This window comes from Pseudophryne corroboree, chromosome 5 (genome assembly GCF_028390025.1).
Source record: "Pseudophryne corroboree isolate aPseCor3 chromosome 5, aPseCor3.hap2, whole genome shotgun sequence".
NCBI classification, from domain to species: domain Eukaryota; kingdom Metazoa; phylum Chordata; class Amphibia; order Anura; family Myobatrachidae; genus Pseudophryne; species Pseudophryne corroboree.
In genome coordinates, this window is record NC_086448.1 from 85,669,951 (window position 1) to 85,686,041 (window position 16,091).

At 43.9% G+C, this 16,091-nt stretch overlaps 1 protein-coding gene across 1 annotated transcript in view; it reads right to left on the reverse strand.

Annotated features, from left to right (window-relative positions):
• Nucleotides 1-2,713: 2,713 nt before the first annotated feature.
• Nucleotides 2,714-16,091, reverse strand: part of LOC134927249 (pituitary tumor-transforming gene 1 protein-interacting protein-like) — a 195,623-nt gene continuing 182,245 nt past the window's right edge. The window contains exon 7 of the mRNA XM_063921446.1: nucleotides 2,714-4,171. Within this exon, the coding sequence (XP_063777516.1) occupies nucleotides 4,122-4,171 (50 nt within the window). The 3' untranslated portion in view covers nucleotides 2,714-4,121. The remainder of the gene's footprint in view (nucleotides 4,172-16,091) is intronic.

Sequence of the window (16,091 nt, forward strand, 5' to 3'; positions counted from 1 at the left end):
GCCGTACCGACACACCGCACACACACAGGGAATGCTCTGACTGAGGACAGGACCCCACACAGCCTTTTGGGGAGACAGAGAGAGAGTATGCCAGCACACACCAGAGCGCTATATAATTTAGGGATTAACACTATATTGAGTGAATTTTTCCCAATAGCTGCTTGTATATACAATATTGCGCCTAAATTTAGTGCCCCCCCCTCTCTTTTTAACCCTTTGAGCCTGCAAACTACAGGGGAGAGCCTGGGGAGCTGTCTTCCAGCTGCACTGTTAAGAGAAAATGGCGCCAGTGTGCTGAGGGAGATAGCTCCGCCCCTTTTTCGCGGACTTTTCTCCCGCTTTTTTATGGATTCTGGCAGGGGTATTTATCACATATATAGCCTCTGGGGCTATATATTGTGATATATTTGCCAGCCAAGGTGTTTTTATTGCTGCTCAGGGCGCCCCCCCCCCCAGCGCCCTGCACCCTCAGTGACCGGAGTGTGAAGTGTGTATGAGGAGCAATGGCGCACAGCTGCAGTGCTGTGCGCTACCTTGGTGAAGACTGATGTCTTCTGCCGCCGATTTTCCGGACCTCTTCTTGCTTCTGGCTCTGTAAGGGGGACGGCGGCGCGGCTCCGGGAACGAACACCAAGGCCAGTTCCATGCGGTCGATCCCTCTGGAGCTAATGGTGTCCAGTAGCCTAAGAAGCCCAAGCTAGCTGCAAGCAGGTAGGTTCGCTTTTTCTCCCTTTAGTCCCTCGATGCAGTGAGCCTGTTGCCAGCAGGTCTCACTGTAAAATAAAAAACCTAAAATAAACTTTCTTTCTAGGAGCTCAGGAGAGCCCCTAGTGTGCATCCAGCTCAGCCGGGCACAGAAATCTAACTGAGGCTTGGAGGAGGGTCATAGTGGGAGGAGCCAGTGCACACCAGGTAGTCTAAAAGCTTTCTTTTAGTTGTGCCCAGTCTCCTGCGGAGCCGCTATTCCCCATGGTCCTTACGGAGTTCCCAGCATCCACTAGGACGTCAGAGAAACACTGGAAACCAGTAGCGTATTACTTGAGTTACAACTGTTTCTGAAGGTATCTTTAGTCTCAATGGTTGAGCAATAGATGGTATTTAAAAAAGATGGGAGATAATACTCATGTTTATTATTGTACTTTTTTAGAATCGCTGCATGTTGTTTATGTGTTTCTATGGTGATGGGAGCACTTGTAGATGATGTCATCAGCCGCAGCCGGAAAGGAGGAGGAGTCGCTAGGACTCCCGGCGTGGCAGTGTTCACGGGTGATAGTGTATAAAGGTATGTAATTTGTTTGTTTAAACCTTATAAACCTGACGATAGTGCTTCCGGGCACTGAAACGTTGTAATACGCTACTGGTTTCCAGTGTTTTTCTTCAGACAGCTGAGTGCCGCACGTTTGAACTTATATATCTATATATATATATATATATATATATATATATATATATATATATATATATATATATATTTATTTTTTTATTAATTTCATTATTATTACTATTACTTTTTTGTGTGTTGGGGGGGGGGCTGCCTATTTTGCCAGTCCCAGGCCCCATAATTTCTGATGGCAGCCCTGAATATAACCCACCCAAATCTAACTCTCACTGCACAACATGTTACATCTGCCCCACCTGCAGTGCAACATGGTATTGCCCAGTTGCTTGCTAACAAACCTGAATAACCCCCATAGTCACATCTGTGTTATATGAACTTACTGAAAGCCGATTGGTTGGAATTATGGTATGAGTGTGCACATTTGCTATAAACCCTGCCAAGTAGATATTAGCCTCTGTTAGTATGATGGCACAAGGCTTCTAATAAACAAATACCAGATTTGTGGCTGAGCATCATGGGAGTTATTGCTTGGGTACGGGGGAGATGTTTTTTTACCCTCAAACCTCCTAAAACAGGAAAGTGGAGGTGTTAACCATAAGTAACCAATCAGATTCTAGTCTTTATTTTATAGAATGCACTAGATGATAGGTAGAACCAGATTTGTTGCTAGGGGCAATACCTCCATTTTTACTCTTTAGAAGGTTTGATAACTAAGCTTACTTAATGAACAACATTTATAAAACACTAATAACATGTTACTCAATTTCTATTGAAATGGATGCTAATGTTGGCCAACTACTCCTGTTGAAGCAATGGTAGTATTGCATCGGAAGGGACCCTCTGCCGTTATCTACTGTAGCTGCCACTCTCAGGAAGGGATGAGCAAAGTGCCCTCCTTAAACCATCCAAATCTAGGCATGTCGCCCAAATTACGGTAAGAAATGGGTCACCTGAATTTTATGGATGAACTGCAAACCCATGAAGATGCGATGCCCAAATGAAAACACTAGCGGAGGTTTGAGACGCTACTAAATGAGATTGGGTTATTCCACTCAATAACACATCAGGACTTCAGTTGAATATTACTCTCCTGTTATCACAGATTATCTCTGACATGTGACAAAGCCTTGATGTGTGCATGGAATGTATACCTTAATATTAAAAAAACAAAAATAACACAGTACAGGTTTTAATATTGAATAAAACATTTTTTTTCTTCCCTTTGAAGTATTTCATAGATGAAATACAGTTGTTACAAATAAAAAATGTTCTTTATATGTGCCAGAGTGCATCCTGCAGCACTGTATGCCAATTTTGTCCAATGAGATCTTCTGTCAGTGACGCAAGACATACATATAATTAATCAGAAAATGCTTCATTTGGGTGTTAAGTTTTAATATAGTCATTAATTACATTTCACACACAAAAAAAAATAAAAAATAACCTGACTGACACAACATTATTAAAGTGTACCTGTCACCTACACATGGAAGAGGCAGCCATTTTGTGGGCTTAACTGTATCCGGTCCACTAATAACTAACATCACTAAGGGTACGGCCACACATTGCGGCCAAGTGGGTCCCGTTCAGCGGGACTCGCTTGCCCGGAAGGAGACTGCACATGGGTGCCTATGCAGGTGGCCACACATGTGCGGCAGTCCCGCCACCGCCAAATCCAACCGCAGCATGCTGCGGCTGGGTCGGACGATGGGATTTTAGTGTCAACACATACATTTCAATGTATGTGTTCACAGCCGCACTGTGTTCTATGAAATCCCGTGTGTCACTTGGCCGCAATGTGTGGCCCTACCCTAAGGTACAAAGCAGCTGGTGCCTCGTGCCTCGGTAATATCATTAGTTCTTAGTAAACCGATAGGCAGTGTTCTCCAGAATACTCGTTTAGCCCACACAGTAACCGTCTCCACCATGTGTGTGCGATGGGCTCACTTATATCCATAACAGAATAACAGTACAAAAAGAAATATAAAAAAAAGTTTTACAAAATAAAAGAGCAAAGAATGTGCAAGATTTAGATTTAAAAAGTATCCCACGTATTACCTGCAACATGTAACAGCATCAAAGGCGTAGATCCGGAAGCATAAGTATATAATAGGTGTATTTCATGTGGCGAAATGCGTTGTAACCATGGCAATAAATTATATAAACAACTCTGTCTACAGATAAAGTCCCTAGTGTATTATAATGAAGGACGTAATAAAGCAATGCATTTAGCAAAAGAGGGCAGATAAAAAACCAATAAATTAAGCTTTAACTATGCTAGTTCTTAATGAGGTCTAGGATAAGCAAAAACCAGATTGGCAGCTATAGGTTACTCCTGCTGCATGCACTATGTCAGTAAATTTACTTTCCAAAGAATATAGCGTTTGGGCAGCTGGCAATCCCGAATCCACAAAGTAGATACTATGGCCTAACACACCGTATGTGTAAAATATCATCAAATATGCCGCAATCTATTATCGTTAAATACATTGCAGAGGGTGAGGGCTTGGAATAGCGACTACAAAAAATATATAGTAAACACAACATGAATAATAATACAATAAAAAGAGTTACGTTCACAAATAGGTACCACACCCAAAATATAAGAAATGGTTGAAATAAGGCAATGAGCCTGATAAGGAGTGTAAAAGAAATCACGAAAGCGAACCCTCACACGACTTGCACATCCGTACATTGTGAAAATAATCGAACGACCTAAAAAGCATCTTCGGGGGTTTACTCATGCAGCTGGACGGCGCCAATCCTGATCTCTTATCCGGATTTATTCATCATCAAATTTGCTGTAGGGATGATCCATATCTTGTAGGAGACCTAGAAGGCAGACACAAATGACATTATAAAAGCATCACAGTTCACACGTAATGCAACATACAAGGCTACAAACTAAACATTGAAAATTAAATAATGTTGCATAGTGTAAAGACTCGTATGTTATTTGTTAAAACATGGGAGTAATAGTGCTGACTCCGCCAATTCCTATGTATGTGAAGATGCTATTCTGATCAGTCTACTGGTGATCCCACATGTATGTAACCCCAGTGGCGGATCTTGCCACGGGCAAGCAGGACTTTTGCCCGGGGCGCCGATGCCATCTGGAGGGAGCCGCACCATGGCAAGATCCGCTACTGTGCCCCCCGCTGTGAAGGGAACTAGACGCTACCCGTCTAGTTTCCCTTCGTGGAGAGGACCTTTGCTGTGCGCGATGAAGTCATCGCGCACTGCACAGCATTGTGGGACTGACACAGACGCTAGGGGTCCTAATTGACCTCTAGTGTCTATCTATGCTGTGCTATGGGAGAGACGTCATGACGTCTCTCCCATAGATCCAAAGAGCGGAGCGGCGCCGGCGGAGGTCTGCAGTGGTCGGGAATCAGGAGCGGGGATAGTAAGTATTATTTTTTTGTGTGTGTAAGCAGCGCTACTCCTACAGGGGGCACAAATGGGGGCACAACTCTACAGGGGGCGTAATTGACCACACTTCCTGTATGAAGCCACGCCCCTATTTTCCGCCCGGGGCGCCAAAAGAGCTAGAACCGGCCCTGTGTAACCCATGGGGATGGGAAGAGACACATGGGATAGGAGGAGAATTAATGCAATCTATTACACCATAGGATCCTGTCTGTCTATGAGACTCTACAAAAAACCCATTCCCTTTGCATCAATATTAACTATTAAAATGAAACCACTAGTATATCCAGGCACATACGTAATACATACGCAGTTCACATTGAACAACATGTAGCAAGTAACAAGGAAACATCAACATGTATTATTAATAGCCTTCCTACCTCTATATCTGTCTGTTTTTTACCCAGTTTCGTTATATTACTGTTGTTTTAATTGTAAAGTGCAACGGAATATGCTGCGCTATATAAGAAACTGCTAATAAATAAATAATAATAATTATTACTACTAATACTACTAATATCTATTCTGGTCTTAAAAAGAGTCAGCTTCTGCATTTTTCTTTCTTCTCCATGACAATATCTTACAACAGAAAATGCAGGGTTAAGATCCTCAGGACTATGCCATGTGGGGATTGGCTGAGAAAACTGCGCTACATATCTCTGGGTAAATGTCACCAACCACACTAACGGAAACCCCGCTTAGTAACGCTTCCCTCAGCTGCTAATATGTCTGCGGACCTGTATTGTAGAGGGTGGAAATGGGAAGAGTAACCGATGAACACTGTTACACACTGGTGCAAAGGTAAATAAAACAAAAAATAAATAAAAAAGTGGTGTTACTACAGCAATAGTGTCAACTAATTCTCAAGCATGTACAAACTCATTCAGTACGCATGGTAAGGGCTACATGCTTATAAAAGAATAAAATTATAAATGTCAAGTCTGACTCAAGAGTATGTTTTCTGAATAAGGCAGCGCCATCCAAACTCCCTCCTGATTGTCATGCCAAGGATTGACACTCCTGACCCACTGCGTCACCTGCACCTCTGATGGTTACTAACCATCAATGGCTGATGGCAATCTTTAGGCCCAGATTTATCAAGTCATGTAGAGTGATAAATTGCACGGTGATAAAGTACTAACCAATCATTTTTCAAACACAGCCTGTAACATGGCAGTTAGGAGCTGATTGGCTAGTATTTTATCACCGTGCAATTCATCCCTCTCCAAGTCTTGATAAATCTGGTCCTTAGGGATCTATTCATGAAGCAATGAAAATTGTGGAGAAGATAGCCAGTGGAGAAGTTGCACATGGCAACTTATCAGCACTGAAGTAATATTTATAATTTGCATACTATACAATTGTACGGAGCAGCTGATTGGTTGCCATAGGCAACTTCTCCACAGGCTCGTTTCTCCACTATTTTCACTGCTTCATGAAGACCCCATAGTATGAATTGAATTACAAATAGAACTTTGTTATCACCACCTGAGATGGTGATAATAAAATAGGTACCAGAATAGATATCATAGCCTTATTAAATAAGCCAAATCATGCACCGGCACGTAGAAATCTTTCCTGGTGAAACTTATCACAGGCAGGGTTATTGCTTGCGGTAACCCCGTTCATGTATTGGCAAAGCAACAATAAGCCCTACCAGAAACACAATTTTTCATCCTTTCATATATGTGTGAAGCTACTAATGGGTGTTGTGTACCACAATATATGGAAGGTTAGCCAGGCATATCAGACAGATGTGGACAAACGGCTTCCCGTTCACATTGTGACTTGTGATTGAGCGTTCTGCAAATCGCCCATAAATCTCTGCCAGAGTAGCTGCTTTAGGGAACATTGGGTGTGTGATGAATCTATGGCTTCCTCTGTCTGTCCTTACATTGCCCAGCAGGAGGAGGTCTGCTCACCGACGTGGCCCACAAGTGTTTACTTCAGCAAACAGCGGCACGCTGGCTTCGCCTTTCATACATAATGAATTAGATTACAAGGAAATTGGATTGAACAACACTGTGCAGCTTCCATTAAATCAACAGAGATAAACGAGGTTGACAGTCAAGACAGCATATAAATTAAAAGCAGACTCATCTTCTGAACAAGAGAGACTCTAAAAGGAGACCTTACACGTCTATTACTAGTTAGAGAACGATATGACACCAGATAGAATTTTTATTTATATACATATATATCTGTTACTCTATCCCTCCTGCAAAATATAAGATTCAGAGGGGTATATTTACTCAAGTGCGGGTTTTAAGAAGTGGAGATGTTACAACCAATCAGATTCTAGATACTATCTTTTAGAAGATGCTAGATAAATCTATGGGCAACATCTCCACTTCTGAGAACCCGCACTTTAGTAAATATACCCCAGAGTCACCAAAATGCCCCACGTCCATCTACAGCTGGCCAAGCACTATCACACAGCAAATTAAACTGCAGGGTGCCTCCCAATATCCCTACAATCATTGCTTTTTGTACAGGAAATGTGACATCAGAACTATACACATCAATAGAGTACAAATAATATATGGCGCTTAGTAGTATTGGGCCTGATTCTGAAACCATCAGGTCTGCGATCATCTCCAATGTTTTGAGATCTGCGCATGTGCCCCCTAAGTCCATTCGGGGATGGGTACAGCCAGTGTTTCAGAAAACGGAGTGTGTTACCCCCGTTCACCGGCTGTGCAGAGGCCAGAAGCTGCATTTTCACTGACGCCAGCTGTGTGTACTTGCCACAAACCTGAGCAACCCGAGGGTCACTCAATTGACTGATGTTCAAGCAGAGTGATCAGACGCCGCATCTTCAGACTCAGCAGCAGATCACAGAGGCCGGCAGGAGGCGTCTTTTTACACAAGGCTTCTCCTACGGCATAACCATATTTTTGTACAGCAGCTGCTGCCAAGAACGCAGCTGCTGTGTGAAATCCGTTTAACTCTGAATCAGCCCAATGACATGCCCGTCACCCCCATCCCCATATTATCTTGGGGAATTCTGCCTGCCACCTTGCTCCCATCATTCACAACTTTAGTTATCTATAACCAACTGAAAGATCTAGATACCTTTAGCTGGTGCTCATCGACATCAAGTTGCTCCTATAGGCTGCTATTCCATAGGGAACCAAACTGATGTCAATCAACTGAGAGCATGACCAGCCTTCAGAAAAGCAGGATCTGTTTTAATACCTGACTCCACTTGTATCTCCACCAGGTACCTGCTGCTCTGTTGTGACTTGTGTTGGTGGGCACCAACAACTGTGCACACGATACGCAGATAGGCTGTGATTCAAGCTCGTTGTTGGCCATTTATCCTGCCATGTTATTGCACATCTTCAGGCTGGATGCTCAAGGCTCCAACATCAATGCCTATAATGCTGGAACCCCAACCCAAAAGACGTTATAAAAAGGCCAGGTGGAGTCTTCTAAAAGATAAATCCTGGATTGTGGCCTAACTGCAAACTGGGGTCCTGGATGCGGAAGCCTAACATAAACATGAATCCTGACAAAGTAGAGGATGGGGTCCCAAGGAAGGAAACTCTGATATTCAGGTGAGGGGTAGCAATGGGCTGGGAGTGATGGGGCTACCTAATAACATGTTTAGTAGAAAGAGGAACTGGCCTTCAAGAACCTAAGAGGACTGGGTTTCTGATGTAATGGGCTGCTTCCAGTCCCAGGCTCACGGTCAAATGTCTTGTCAGCTTTAATCTCTTTTGCAGAAAAGCTGGGCCCACTTCTTAGGCAGCTAAGGTTTGATGAAACCATACTAGTATTCTGGCTAATCAATTTAAAATACATGAAGGGACAAAACTTGACATTCCAGGTGCAAGAGGGGGACTTACACTCGCTCCACAAAAGATTGTGCACTTGGAGGACAAAAATTCTCTGTGTTTGGAACGATTTGTCGACATGATGTCAACAATCATAATCTAGACCAGTGGTTCTCAAACTCAGTCCTCAAGACCCCACACAGTTCACGTTTTCCAGATCACCGGGCAGGTGCACAGGTGTACGCATTATTCAATGATACATTTAAAAAGATTCACAGGTGGAGCTGATTATTTCATTTGCAATTTTGTGAGGAGACCAGGAAAAAGTGAACTGTTTGGGGTCCTGAGGACCGACTTTGAGAACCTGAGACTAAAGCATGTAGACTTTGAATACTCTAAGGAAGTCGACAAGTTGCAATGTCGACACCTCCCCCAAACCCCAAGATTTATATAGTCAATATTATGACTCTATAGACATGCCATATCTCGACATGCAGTATGTCAGCATTTTAGCCTGGCTGACATGCTAATATGCGACATTGTGTCGTCAAAATGACTGCATACCTATCTCCTATATTCTATACAATGTGGATAATTCAGACCTGATCGCTAGGGTGCTTTTTTTGCATCCCTGCGATCAGGTAGTCGCCGCCTACAGGGGGAGGGTATGGAGTGTGTGCAGGGGAGCGATCACATTTGTAGCAGAACTGCACAAACATCAGTTTGTGCAGTTTCTGCTCAGCCCAGGACTAACTCAGCCGCTGCGATAATCGGGGTCGGAGCGGATGTCAGAATCACTCCCTTCAAACGCCAGGTCCCTCCTGCGTTTTCCCGGACACTCCTTGAAAACGGTCAGTTGCCACCCACAAACGACCTCTTCCAGTCAATCACCTTGCAATCGCCCGTGTCTCTGGGAATTTCGCACCATCCTGACGCTGCCCGGCGATCCCCGTTGCTGCGGTCCGTCACAACGGCGCATTGCGGTGCATACGCAGTTCAGATCTGATCGCAGGCTGTGAGAGAACGCAGTCTAGCGATCAGGTCTGAATTAGGCTCAAAGTCCCTTGTTTTCTTTAAAGTTAGGGTTTTTATTGAGATTGATCAATAACCAAAACAATATCGAAGTTGTACAGGTCAAGATATTGAACATGCTTATAAAAGATTTTACAGGCTGCATTAGAGTGGAATATACAGTTCCATGACAATACAGGCTATCAAGTAATAGCAGTATGTACCCTGTGTAAATTCAAGCATGTACATGATCAGTCTTATTTTATTTTTCATTTATAGTATAGGACCTATACCAAAACAGAGAAAAAACTTATTAAAAGTAAAAAACAAAAAAGAGAAAGAAGAAGAAATAAAAAACAGGAAAGACTAAGAAAAAGTACAAGAGTAAATGCAAAGATAATAGAAGAGGAAATAGCAGAGGTGTTAGAGGTATTAGCAGAGTCCGGGTATTAATAAAGAACGCGCGAGGTACCATGGGGACCAAATGTTGTGGAATTGGGCCACTGTGTTATTCCTCAGACTGGTAATATATTCCATATTGGCTATATAATTAATCCTAGCCATCAGTAATGCCTTGGAGGGCGGTTTATGGTCCTTCCAACATTTAGCAATCAGAGATTTAGCCGCCATGCAGATTTGCATAGCAAGCTTATCTTGGATTTTGGGTAGTGACGATATGGGGGCATGAAGTAAAGCGATTTCAGGAGAGAGATCCACGTTATGTCCGCAAGTTTGGGCGATGAGCGCTCCAACTGTGTTCCAGAGGGGGCGAATAGAGGGGCAGGTCCACCATACATGGAAAAAGGTGCCCTCTTCTCCACAAAGTCTCCAGCATAAATTCGAGGTTGCGGGGAAAATGGAATGAAGTCTGGAGGGGACTAAATACCATCTGGTATAAACTTTGTAACATGTCTCCCTAATTGCCACACTAATAGAAGCTTTAGCAGTGCGCAATCTAATTTCTTCCCATTGATCATCTTCCAACGGATGGGAGAGATCTGATTCCCAGGCTAGTTCATGGGGTTCACGGGCAGGAGGATCTGGAGTCAAAATAGAGTTGTATATTGTTGAGATATTCCCCTTTCTGCCAATCGAAAGTATACACATATGTTCAAAGGAGGTGGGTGATCTCAAAGGGGCAGTTTTAAGCTGAGATTTAAGAAAGCTAATAATTTGAATGTAATGGTAATGACACGAGGATGGAATACCGAGGCGCTCTTGAAAATCTCCAAAAGAGGTCGGTACTGCGTGGCCTTTAACATGGATAAATCTCGTGACACCCTGAGATTGCCATGGGGCTGCTATATTTCGTTCGCTGCCTGGGGGGAAGGCAGGGTGACCCCAGATAGGTGACAGAGGTGAGGGGTATGAAGAAAGATTATAAGTGGTGCGGAGTTTGTCCCACAATCCAAGGGTGAATTTAATTGTGGGGACTGAATAGGCCGAGGCTGGTCTGCAGGACCTGGGGAGCCACAGAAGAGAGTCGAGGGGAATACCCTGATATATTGAGTTCTCAATATCGACCCATTTTCTAATCCCTCGGGGGGAATGCCAGGACACTACGTGGTTAAGGTGACAGGCGTTAAAATAAGCCTGAAGATTAGGATATCCCAAGCCGCCAGAAGTTGTACTCTTGGTCAACAAGGTTCGTCTTAATCGAGATTTACGATGAGCCCAAATAAATTTGTTGCACAGGGTCTGCAGGGAAGCCAAAGTCTTTCGGGGCACCATTATCGGAATGGTCTGGAACAGATAAAGAATACGGGGAAGGAAATTCATTTTTAGGGCGTTAATCCGCCCAATCCATGAAATGTATAACCGATCCCATTTATCTAGGTCTTGAGTGAGAGTTTTAATTATAGGAACATAATTAGCCTGATAGAGGCTAGAGTAGGATTTAGTGATAAATATGCCAAGGTATTTGATAGCAGAGGGTCTCCAGAGAAAGGGGAAAGAGGAGGTTAAAATCAAATTAGTATGGGATGAAACATTAAACGCGAGGGCCTCAGATTTGGTATGATTTATTTTATAACCAGAAAGGGAACCATACAAAAGTAGTTCTTTCTGTAAATTAGGAAGAGAGATCAGAGGGTTAGAAAGAGTCAAGAGGACGTCATCCGCAAACAGAGATATTTTATACGAGCTCTGTCCCACAGTAACACCCCTAATATCAGCGTTGAGCCTAATACGGGCTGCGAGAGGTTCAATACATAAAGCAAAAAGTAGGGGTGAGAGAGGGCAGCCCTGTCGAGTGCCATTCTTTAAACTAAACCGAGGTGAGCTTAATCCATTAGTCAGGACCGTAGATGAGGGGTTAGAATAGAGGGCCGCTATTGCAGTGATGAAATGACCATGGAGGCCAAACGTAGATAATGTAGAAAACATAAAAGGCCAAGAGATGCGATCAAACGCCTTTTCGGCATCAAGCGCCAAGGCAATCGCTGATGTTTTCGTCGAGTTTATATGATGAATTAAGTTAACAATACGTCTGGTGTTGTCCGAGGCCTGGCGGCCGGGAATAAATCCCACTTGATCAGGGTCAATTAATGACGGCAACACAGCATTTAGGCGAGTCGCCAGTACTTTGGCAAAAAGCTTGAGATCAGTATTTATCAAAGAGATGGGTCTATAATTTGAGCAATACGAGGGATCCTTTCCGGGTTTCGGGATTACTATAATACGGGAGTTCGTGGAGTCAGTGTGAAAAGGAGTGCCTTGCATTATTTTGTTAAACAAGATGACCATATGAGGAATGAGCTGAGGGGCGAAAGTTTTGTAGTATATCATCGGGTAGCCATCCGGGCCTGGGGCCTTAGAAGGTTTCTGGGTTTTTAGTGCAGCTTCAATTTCTTCAGCAGAAATATTAGCATTGAGAGCAGAGTTAGTTGCCTCGTCTAAACGAGGAAGAGCGCACGAATCTAGATAATGTTGAGCCTGGTCGGCATGTGTCAAGGGGTCGGACGGGGGGTCAAGGTTATAGAGTGCTCTATAATAATCAGAAAAGATACCATTAATTTTCTTGGGGTCATAGGTAACGTTGCCTGAGGGTTCTTTAATAATATGGATGCATTGGTTAGCCTTCTTGGCACGTAAGCGATTAGCCAACAAAGTATGAGCCTTGTTGCTTTTGTCGTAAAACGATTGATTAGCCCATCGAAGTGAGCGCTCAATATTTTCCGCCAAAAGAGATTGTAGATCATCACGAGCCTTAGAAAGTTCGGCTAGTGTTTTCTTAGAGTGTGTGCGTTTGTGTTCCCGATCTAGCGTTGCAATGGTGTCTGTTAACAGAGCAATTTGAGTTTCCTGGCTTCTCTTACGGCGGGACGCAAATTGAATAATGGATCCTCGAACCACCGCCTTATGGGCTTCCCATATCGTAGCTATACTGCAGTCGTCTTCTACATTAATGTCAAAATATTCCTGAAGCTTAGTTTTAATTAAGTCCTGAAACTTAGGGATCTTCAATAGGGTTTCGTTAAGTCTCCATGTCGGTCTACCGTCAGGGTTATCAAATATGTCAAATGTCGCAGCTAAAGCCGCGTGGTCAGTCCAAGTAAGTGGGACTATCGAGGAAGCGCGTGCCGTCCGGGAGAGAGGTGCACAGCTCAAGAACATATCAATGCGGGAGTACACATCATGCGGATTGGAATAAAAAGTGTAGTCCCTGGTGGTCGGATTAAGAAAACGCCATACATCAAACAAACCAGCCTCGGCCATACCCCTGTGTAGTACTGAAGAGTTTGGGGTTCGGCCACTACGTAAGGGACCGGATCTATCCATGTACGTGAGAGCCATATTGAAGTCTCCACCGACAAGTGTCTTACCTCGTCTATATGAATAAAGGTCGTGGAAAAACTTGCGGAAGAATTTAGATTGGGCCGTGTTTGGAGAGTACAGATTAGCCAAAGTAACCTCCTCGTGTCCAATTTTTCCTCTCACCATTACATAACGACCTTCAGTGTCGCATTTACAGTCTAGGAACTGGAAAGGAACGGATCCTCTAACTAAGATCGCTACCCCATTTCTTTTTGCAGCATTATTGGAGTACCATGCCATTGGAAATTGTTTAGATGTCAGGGAGGGATGGGAGGCCGATTTTAAGTGTGTCTCCTGTAAAAAAATCACGTCGCCTTTTAAAGTTTTAAGAGACCAGTGGAGATGAGAGCGTTTCTGGGGGGTGTTCAGCCCCTTAACATTGATGGACAGGCACGTTAGCGGCATAATTGAAGAACGAAGAAGCTACTGGAAACCGATAGGGCCCCGGACTCTGCTAAAGTGAATGAGAGTGAGGGGAGGGAGAGAGAGAGAGAAGAGAAAAAATAATAATTTACAATTCAACACACAAACAACTGTATAAAATAAATGGATATATCAAACTGTGAATGCAGATGCGTCAACTTGCACTCAAACTGTAGCAAGAATCTAGAAAGGGAGGAGAGTGATAATAAACAAAATGAGAAAAGCAGACGTAGTATCCAAAAGGCAGGATATCGGACTGCTAAGATAGAGCTCTAAAAAAAAGAAAAGGGAAGAGCTCACTGGTGGGACACAAATACAATGGAACAGATGAGGGTGTGGACCCAATATTTTTGGTAATATCTCTAATCCCTAGATACTGGGGGAGGAAGTGTCAAGCCAAGGCGCTGACACCCCCCACCCAAAACTAATCTGTAATAAAGAGGGCGGACCTTCGATCAGATAGCAAACAGTATCAAAAAAGTAACATTAATAAATCAAATGGCAAAGTCGCAGAGCAGATCGATAGCCAGAGGCAGGCCCCACGGTGTCTCGGAGTAGGGATCTATTCCCATGTCCCATCCATAGGGCAGTGCCTCCGAGCCACCGACCAGAACAGCGAGATAAAAACATAGCGATACAAAGAGTACATATATCTGAGGAAAAAAAAATAATTAAAATAAAAGTAAATTAAAAAACGGTTCGAAGATAAGGTAAATGGGCTTTCGTATATGAAACAGTATCTATTATAAAGTCAACAGAACATCCGAGCAAGAGCGAGAACAAAATTATTTAAACTAAACGTTGGTAAAAGTTACATTTTAAACATGGGGAGCTTCACATCTGAGATGTAGCATCGGGGGACAGGTGAAGTTTTCGAAGCAGCTTGTCCCCGTCCTCAGGAGAGCGAATGATATGAACTTTGCCATTAATTTCCACAATGAGGCGAAAAGGAAAACCCCAGCGGTATTTGTAACCATTATTGCGCAGTGTAGAGGTAACAGAGCGCAGGTCACGCCGTTTAGCAATGGTCACTGGCGACAAGTCTTGGTAGATCTGAATCCGGGAATCTTCGAACAGAATGGAAGTCGAATTTCTGCATGCCATTGTAATACTGTTCTTAATCTTGAAAGACAAAAACCGGAGGATAACATCGCGGGGAGGATCAGAGTCCTTTGGTTTAGGCCTCAGGGCACGATGAGCTCTCTCTATCAAGATAGCAGATTCCGAGAGCGACGGGACCAAGTAAAGAAACAGACGTTTGAGGTAAGGTTCCAATTCGGAGGCCGACACAGATTCAGGTATATTGCGAATGCGTAAATTATTCCGCCTCTCGCGATTTTCGCTATCCTCAACCTTATCCTTAAGGAATTCCAATTCGCCGGATAGGTAGCTCATGTCCTCACCCACTTGTTTGCGGAAATCCTGTTGTTTTTCCATTTGTGATTCCAGTGAGCTGGTGCGGGAATCCAGAGCCGCCAGGTCGGATTTCAATTCACCAATCGCTGACTGGAGAGCGGAGGTAAAAGAACTCTTAAGGTCCAAAATCATATTCTGGAGGGATTGAATATCCGCTTTGGTTGAGGGTGACTCCGTCGGATCCATGGTGGGGGTGGACAGCCGAGAGGACGGGGATGGAATTTCAGCTGGCTTTTCCCGGCGTGAGAAGTGTTGTGCAATATCTTGTGAAGTTCCCGTTTTTTTTGCTCGGGTGTTCGCTCTGCTCATAGTATCTGATGAGATAGAAGTGCCCGTTTAGGAAGTGATTACAAGAAAGATCCACCAAAATGTTGCGGGCTCATCAGATGATTTGGGTGGGGGGGAAGTCAGGCACTTGTGTGTTTACATCATTCAAGGGGTCAGGGCCCCAATAAACTGTTAAAACAGTGACAGGGATCCACAGGAGAGCGTCCTGGAGTAGGTGAGATGTAGTATAACGAATACCAGCAGGGGGCTCTGAGAGACAGGTTCTGCAGGGTGCACTGTATATACAGTAAAAAGAGGAGTGAATGCAGGTAGTTATTTGCGCAGAGCAGATGTGCTAGAATTATTCCCTGCTGAAATAGAGAGCTGTTTCCTTTATAAGCACAAAAGGGACAGCACAGTATAGGGAAGCTGCTTTGCCTCCTCCAAGATGGCCGCCGTCAGTAAAATTTAGTATGTCCCTTCAGTGGATTACTTTATAATAAACGTTGGCAGGGGTAGGGACCAGCCGTCACCCCCACTGTCTTTAGTAAGACCCCCCCCTGGTGTGTGTGTGCGTCGGGCGGGCCGCTCGTGTAAGCGCAGCGCTCGCG